At 34.4% G+C, this 9,163-nt stretch overlaps 1 protein-coding gene across 1 annotated transcript; it reads right to left on the reverse strand.

Moving 5' to 3' along the window:
- Window positions 1-828: 828 nt before the first annotated feature.
- On the reverse strand, window positions 829-2,516 carry LOC128201750 (uncharacterized). Its single transcript, XM_052899618.1, is given in 2 exon segments — window positions 829-1,854; window positions 1,856-2,516. Coding segments are annotated over 2 exon segments (1,215 nt in total). The 5' UTR covers window positions 2,467-2,516; the 3' UTR covers window positions 829-1,250.
- Between the last annotated feature and the right edge of the window lie 6,647 nt (window positions 2,517-9,163).

Raw genomic sequence — 9,163 nt, forward strand, 5'->3', positions numbered from 1 at the left:
TATTGATGTTATTTGTTGATTTCCAGAATTTATTAAATCTTTTAGATCTGTGATGTGAAGCCACGATATCCATTTTAATCTGCTCTTGATGATTTTGACACCATCGTAATTTACTTTTATAAATTTTCCTGCTTAAACACATTTCTTTATATACAGGCCCGCACTGTGGTTTATTATAAAAGATCCATTTTTGATATTTAAGATTGGCCTCCCTGTATGCATCGCGGACATGTCTGTTCCACCCGATTACATTCTTTTTTACACATTTACCGTACACACAACTAGTTTGTAAAGCGGCGTCTGTTAGCACTTTAATAATATCTGAATACATTTTGTCTAAATAGCTTTTGTGCTCCGGTAACTTAAAACTTTTATCGGCACATAATTCAAAAACTTCCGGAAAATGCATTAATTTAAATTTACTGTTACATAGATCATGGTATCTATTAGTTTGATCATTATTTCTTTCACCCCATTTAATCTTACAACTATTATACTGTGTCGTCAGTGACACTTTTTGTCTGACAACACTAAGATCACAATTCAAAATTAATGGCAAATGATCCGACCAATAAATATCCCGACCCACATTTACATCTGTAACCGTACTCCAGGCCGCCTGTGTAACAATACAGTGGTCCAACCATCGTGTACAGCCATGAGCGTCACTTATAAATGTATAACTTTGTGAGTCTAGTCCTAATAATTCAATGTCAGCACATGTCCAGTTTTGATCACTACAAAAATTAGATAACTCATTAGCAAATAATTCACCGGGATGTGCGTTAAAATCCCCCAGTATATAAACAGCTTCAACATCCGTACTCTGAATAATCGAATTTATTTCACTTAAACACTGGGCGAACTCAGGTAAATTGTCAGTTGCGTCGGTAGGCATATATACGCTGAATACAAGTATAGATCGATCAGTGATCGAGGCCCTAATCGCCGCAAGTCTCACACTCTCACATTGAATAATAGACACTTCGTGAATCACGTTCTTACGCCATAACAGAGCTACGCCGCCGTATGGCCTTCCACGAAGTATTCCCGCGGATGTATCCACAGCCGACTTACCTGTATATTCAAATTCGTCGTGAACCTGTCCTAGGTAGGGAATATCATGTGGAAGCAACCAAGTCTCTTGAAGTGCCACCAGGTCAGTAGTCTGACACAAGCGTCTAACGTCTTCAATAGAACGCTTAATTGACTTACAATTATAAGTTACAAATTGCGTTATATCTTTTTTCTTATTCATTTTTATTATTATTATTTTCACCTTTACCAACTGGATGTTTTAGGTAGACATAACGTCTGAAAGATATACCATCCGGCCAAATTTCATCATTCAAAAACTGCTGTATTTTATTTTTAGAAACAAACAATTTATAACAATTGTAAGATCTTTCTTTTTTCGTGTTTATTTTATATAAAGTAACTATATCACCTGTCTTCTTTTTTATGTACTCACTTATGTCCTCTTCCTTCGTATCTTTTGATACGTTAGATATAAAAAGTGGTACTTTAATTTCAGCTGCCTTAAACCTTCCGTTCGCATCCGTAGACGCCTTTCCCAATTGTCCTATAAATCTGTATTTCTTAACCTTTTTCTTAGTAACATACGTCCAATCGTTTTTTGTTACTATTGGTTCTCCTTCTTTCGTATTAGTTGGGCTTAGTACCTCTGCCATAATACGTGATCGATCTCGATTCCTTCTCACTCCAGTGACTTTTACATTCATGGTAGGTCCCGTTTTCGCGCTCGAAACTGGTTTTTCGATTGATACCGTCATGCGCTGTTGATTCTCATAATCCAAAGTTTGTGTTGTACCCTCCATCACACTTTTAGTATTTTTTTTGCGGTGATAAGATTTTGTTGTCACAAATTTTTTCATCTGTATTAGATACAGGAATATTTTGCAATCCCATAGGCCCACTATCACATGTAAAACTGTTTCCAAATTGCGCTCCTCGCTTTTTATTTATATATTGAAAATCATTTATGACAGACGCATGCATTAAATTTTCCATACCCATCTTCAACTGATTATAGTCATCGACAGTGACATAGTTTTCATGAACGTGTTTAAGATCAGTTTTCAGCATTACAATATCTTTTAAAAGACCCGTAACATCTACATGGTCGAATGTGACCGGCGGGAGTTTATGCAAATCTTTGGCAACAAAAATAGGCATATCCTCGGTGTTCGTACTTTTTATTAGATCTATAATATCGTCCAGTTCTCGCACATTCTTCCCCTGCTTGCGACGTATCTTGCGTTTTGCAGTCGGTATTGAGTCGAACAGCATACTTTTTGCGGTCGATATATCCTCCGGTGAGAAAGCACTATTACATATTAAATGTATACTTTTTTCGTCCATAACATCCACTTTGTTTATAATGAACGCTAATACTTCATTTATAACTACATTACACGAATTACATTTAATCACATTAGAGGCCATTTTTAACAGCTCCTTAATGCACCGACCGTTTGTTAGCGCGGTCACTCACTGACTCAAATTATAGATACAATTTTAAAATTATAGATACAATTTTAATCTTACAGATGCCAAGTCAATACTGTTACTTGTATGAAATTGTATTCGAACTTGATACAAAAAATTATTCTATTTTTAAAACATCTTCATTCGGGACATCAAAAAGTCTTTCAAATATCGATGACAAATTATTTTCATAAAGCGTCCATTATCATCCACAGACTCACAGTGGAAATATTTTAAAAATAGAACGTATTTCGACAACGAACTTTGTGTTCTTGAATTGATTAGTTGACTAGATACAAAGAGTATTTTGTCTAGAGGCAAGAGAGTCGGAGAAAAAAAATATTAACAACATTATATTTTATGCTACAAACGAATTTTTATAACAATGTTCTTTTTTTAGAACATTCTCATTCGGTGTCAGAACAAAGATCTTGTGAATAACGGTGACAAATTATTTTCGTGAAATAAGACCATCGAATTGCATTTATAAAAGGAAATGTGTCTAAAGTTAGATGTAAACGAAATCGTATTCTGACAATACAGAGAATCTGTATAGAATAAAGATAGATAGATACTCTTTATTGTTTCCTCCAAAAGATTACAATAGTAAACTTATTATAAATATAAACAATTACAAGAAATAATCACAGTGAGAAAACAATGGGCGGTCTTATTGCTAAAAGTGATCTCTTACAGGCAAGCCTTGGATGGAGAGGAGTAGTTATAAACAGTTTTATTAATGGTAGAGGGATGGGTAGGAGAAGAGATTGTTGGTAATGGACATTAGCAATCCCATTGCTAGCAATATACCCTATTAGGTCGACCTCCACGTGGTTCTCCCTGGTAACCCGATGATTATCAGGGAGAACGATCACGATTGATTGAGTTATTGTTGAATTTGTCATAATGGGCCAATTGATATGCTTCATCAACATCTATCATCCCTCACTGGTGCCCCGCCAGTGTATACCGATAGCGCAGGCGGAGTAACCATTCCGTTATCATCCATTAAAAAAAGAGAGAAAAGGCAGCAATGTCCCTCTTAATACTTCTTTTTTATTCTTTCAAGATTTGATAGTTTTTCTCTGTTTACTATTTTAATTTTTAGATTAAAAAAATGGTTTTGACATAATTGCAGTAGGGTTTTTTTTGTGAAAATTATTAGATTTAAAAATAAAGTTTACATATAAAATTAATATATATCTTGTTACATAAGAAACTTTATATGTTAATGCACACGGGCGAAGTTGCAGGATATAACTAGTGTAAAAATATATGTAAAACCTTTATACGTTTACGCACATCACTCTCTGTCGGAGACAATAAGGTTTTATACATTGTTCACGACAAATCTAGGAATTAGGGTCAACAGAACTCTGTGCATTGAGCACCGATGACGCGTATGATTTGAAGATGAACTGAAAGCTTTGTTTCTCAGAACAATTTTATTGACAGTATGTGAATTGAAAAAGGAAAGTGTCTGATAATATGAAATGTTTTTTTTATGATAATAGAAAAAAAGAGACAGCTGAATTTCCTACCCGTTTGGTTTAACTGAAATCACATTTGGAATAAGGCAGTAGATTTATAAAAAAATAAATATACAAATATTAGGTATGTTTTTTTATACAACTTAGAATGGCATACGAGCTGACGGCCCACGTGATGGAAAGTGGTAACCGTGGCCTATAGACATGAGCAGTACCATGGACATAACAGAATATAATGTTTTGCCCATGATACCCCTTCCCCATGTGTGTTATTCCTGAGAACTTAGATGTTATTCCTCTGTACTCTGTAAATTCACTGCCATATACCACCCTTCAAATCGAAACACAGCCCAAACATGACTGCTTCACCATAGAAACATAAATGGGACAGAGGTGCCCGAGCAAACGACTTTTGTACAAAGTCTCCCTCTAGTGAGTAATTGAGTGTGTCTATATGAGTACCATAATAAAGATTTTTTTTTGTTTTATAACTTTTTTTTTTTCAACTTTATTATTGTGTAATTTTTTTTATAATGATTATAAATTCGAAATTATATAATCAGTAACAAAGTGTACTATCCATTTTTATCGATTGAAGGTATTTTGAAAAAAGATGAAGCAAAAAAGATAAAATGAAAAAAAAAACTTCCTTTTTATGGGCCCTGCCTATAAATATGAATAAACAGATTACTCGCCCCCATGTTACTGATAATGCAAACGGTTATGTGTCTAAAGATGTTTGAAATTTTTTTGTAACTCCATCACCTTTAAGCGACTTAACGGATTTCGATAGGGTTTTGCATACGGACAGATCTTATCCTGTGATGACATATAAAATACTTCTTATCCCAGTTCGTACAGGCAATATCAGGGATGTCGAAAACGTATAAAATAAATATATTTCCTTTTTGAATGTAAAATAAAATTGTATTGAATATTTTTTTTATTTTATTGGAAAGTCTGTCTTTACATAGATAAAATGCCTCCATACAAATATTTCGAGAAAAGCTAGTCAACTCTTTTATACAATTCTTTATGATAAATAGTTATGAATGATTCCTTCATAATTTTTTTTTTACAACTAGCATGCGGCTCACCTGATGGTAAGTGACTATCGCTGCCCATGATCACCCACAACACCAACGGCATTGCAGGTGTACTGCCGGCCTTTTAAAAAGGAGTATATTCCTTTTTAAAAGGAAGGTTTCTTTTCTCGAAGGTTATGTTGTCGTTCGGAAATACTGCTGCTGGAAGTTGATTCCAAAAAGCGGTTGTGCGTGGAAGAAAGTGTCTTGAGATACGCCCGGTGGAAGACCGCCACTCGTCCAGGTGGTTGGGATGAAATTTTAGTTTATGGCGGGTTGTAAAAATCATGGTGAAAATCAGCAGCAGGTATCAATCCGAACAATTCCTCAGAACACTCCCCATAATAAATTCGGTAGAAGATGCACAGAGATGCAACATCTCTGCGCATCAAGTTTCAGTGGGTCAAGTCGGACAAGCCTCCGACTATTGCGTGATTTTGTCAGCAGTAGCCATGCTTGGCAGATAGGTTTTTTTTTGATGGGTAGAAATGAAATGGTAACCCCGCCTGCGCTAACCGGATACGCAAGCGGAGCACCAGTGAAGGGTGATTGATGAGTATGAAAACAGGCCAGTTAGCCTATCATGATGTATTCATCAGGAATTAACCATGATAGTTTCCAGGGGGAACCGCGAGGAGGTCGACCTGGTTGGGTATATTGCTAGCAATGGGATTCTCAGTCTCTATTACTAACAATCCCTTTCCCCCTTGGCAGATAGGTTAGCAATCGCAGTTTAGCTTTGGTAATTAATGTTTTAAAAGGAATGCTGTTTGCCCATTGCCCATCCCTCGACTCCCTTAGTCGCCTCTTACGACAGCCACGAGAATGGTAGGCATAGTCCGTTCTAAGCTGAGTCCATACAGCGGTAAAGAGCGTTATTATATATTCCGTGCTTTTTTTACATTTAAATTATAAAGTAATATAAAGTGTAATAAAAACATACTTGAATTAACTACAACGCTACATCCAGATTTAATTAAAAGATAACTGGAATAAATTTGAGTAAAAGTTTAAGCATTTTTTATGTAATACTCGTATGTAAATACGCGGGAATGTTTTTTCTATTAAATCCCTTATTTATATAATTAAATGGGTTGGTTTTATTTATTTTTTTATTGTACTTTTTTAAGGCTAAATATTGTAAATAAATGTTTTATACAACTTAGAATGGCAAACAAGCTGACTGTGGGCTGAAGCCCACCTGATGGAAAGTGGTAACCGTCGCCTATAGACATGAGTAATACCATGGACATAACAGAGTATACTGTTTCTCCCATGATAGCGTTGCCATTCCTGAGGACTCAGGTGTTACCAGTACCCAGTAAATTCTCTCAGTAATTCTCTGTACCCAGTAAATTCACGCCATATCCCATCCTTCGAACCGAAACACAGTCATGCAAACACAACTGCTTCACGGTTGAAATACGAATGGGACAAAAGCAATCGATTTTTGTACAAAATAAATCTTAGAATAGAGTATAAATCATCTTTCATTATCATCATATCATATATAAGCCTCCCTTTGCGGGATTTTGCCATGAACACCTACGGGAAAGGAAGAGCTGGCCTATTCTATACCGGGACCACACGGCAATATATATAATGAATAATATATAGAATATTTCAATCTAATCAAAGAAGAGCGTTATTTTGTTTGCCAATACAACTGGCTAAAATTAATGCCACTTTTCGTTGTAATTTTATAACTCAAGAACGGGCTGACCTATCCAAACCAAATGTTTAGGCTTTGTTTGGACTATTTAGTAGATGGTTTGTGTGACGTTTGCACAAAATCGGTCGAGCGATTCTTCGTTTATTACATTTTTTGTAACAAAACAATTCAATAAATGGCGGATCATTTTGTTAATAGGGATTTCTGTGACAAATTCAAACTTTTTTAAGATGGGTATTGTGCTGTCAAATTGAAACTTGTTTCAGTGTTGACAGTACAAGCGTGTTGTTATGTCATTCATGCGGTCATTTCATTTTGGACGTGCTTCGATTAAAGCAAATTGTCAGCGATAATTATTGCTTTGTGTTTATATTTTTAAACATATTGTTGAGTGCATTTATCGTTATGTTACAATAACCACTTTTAAAAATGTTGTAAAAATGTCCACCCGTACGAACCCGGGACGGGCCACTAGTATATATACATATATATATACCATATATAGCCGCTAGCAACATGTTTTCTAACTGCATTGGGTTGACTGGAAGAGATCTCTGTCAGAGATAAGTCCACCCTTGCTCACAATATTTATAAATGCATTAACATTGTAATTTACAAGTGCAATAAAGAATATATATATATATATATATATATATATATATATATATATATATATATATATATATATATATATATATATATATATATATATATATATATAACTAATATAATACTCAATATGTTTTAGAAAATTTACTTAAAAAATGTTTACCAAACCTTTTACCAAATCTTTCCTAAAATTTTTACAGTATTTTTTTGTGACTGATCTGTTAAGTGGGTTATGTAGAAAAAGGTAACATATAAACGAAAGAACAAGAAAGTGTTGCGTAACTGAGAATTTGCGAAGGAGATTCGTACACGTCTTGGGTCGGACCCGGTAAATCCTCCGCGCTTAGTGAGTGATCTGGGGCAAAAAATGACAGACGAGTTAACGGGGAAAAGTACTATGGTACTGTCACTACAAAATATGATCACTATAATACAGTGAGGGAATTAGTCCGTCTGTGTATTTTTTTTATACTACACAAAATGACAAACAAGCTGACGGCCTACCTGATGGAAAGTGGTAACCGTCTCCAAAGACATTAGCAATACCATGGACATAACAGAGTATACCGTTTCATCCATGATATCTCCCATGCGTTGCCATTCCTGAGGACTCAGGTGTTATTCCTTTGTACCCTGTAAATTCACTGCCATATCCCACCCTTCAAACCGAAACACAGCCATGCAAACACAACTGCTCCACGATAGAAACACGAATGGGACAAAGATTTCCAAGCAAAAGAATTTTGTATATAGTGGGAGACATGTAAATGTATATATAGTATAGTAGACATATAGTATGTATAGTATAGTATAGTATACGTTACTCGCTGACAATTTATTTTACTCTTTATTGGAACAAAAACATAAAAATATACAATGGCAATTAAACAATGTGGCTCTCTGTAAGTGAAAGAATTTTTAAAATAGGTAAAATAGTTTTTGAGTCTATCCATTTTATATATATATATATATATATATATATATATATATATATATATATATATATATATATATATATATATATATATATATAATTGCTGCTTCTAGATGAGGTAATAAAATAAACTATATACCAAATTTCATCTTAACAATACGTGTATAAATCTTTATGAATCTATTAATGGTGAGATTTAAATAAAAATAATTTATATAAATTAGTAGGTAAACAATTATCTGTAGAACTAGAAAGCCTATGTTAATTTCTGTATGCATGTATATGGTAATACGAATCCTGTTTCCTACAGAACAGGCTCAGCCTAGTGTAGGTATCAATGATAAATTTTGTGTTTATACTAACACAAATATAGGTCAACTGTTTTATCTATGTGTGCGTGAACAGGGTTACCATAATATACATCTATTACTCAGTATACGGGAGAAATTATCTATTATATAATAAGGTTCAATTAAAAAATAAAAACAATACAAAATTCATACGAATATATTCGAAAGAACAAAATAAACAGTGCATGATTTACAATCATATTTATCTTTACTGAATACTTTATATCTAAGTAAAGACACAAAATATGATTTCCTTTATAAATCGCTGAAAAACCATACCATGTTCCTTGGCTCCTCAAGCTCCCTGCCGAAGTTTTCCCAAGAGACTACAGCATGGGATTCTTCAAAAGGGGGGTAAAAAGTTTTCTTCAGGATCGGCAACGCGCGCGTAATACCTCTGGTATTACAGGCGTTCATAGGCTACAGTAACTGCTTACCATCAGGTGGGCCGGATGCTTGTTTGTCACCTCGGTGGTATAAAAAAAATCCATTTTTATTATATTTATGTACATTAA

The sequence above is a fragment of the Galleria mellonella genome, unplaced genomic scaffold (genome assembly GCF_026898425.1).
Source record: "Galleria mellonella isolate WM207_F2 unplaced genomic scaffold, CSIRO_AGI_GalMel_v1 utg59, whole genome shotgun sequence".
Classification (NCBI taxonomy): Eukaryota; Metazoa; Arthropoda; class Insecta; order Lepidoptera; family Pyralidae; genus Galleria; species Galleria mellonella.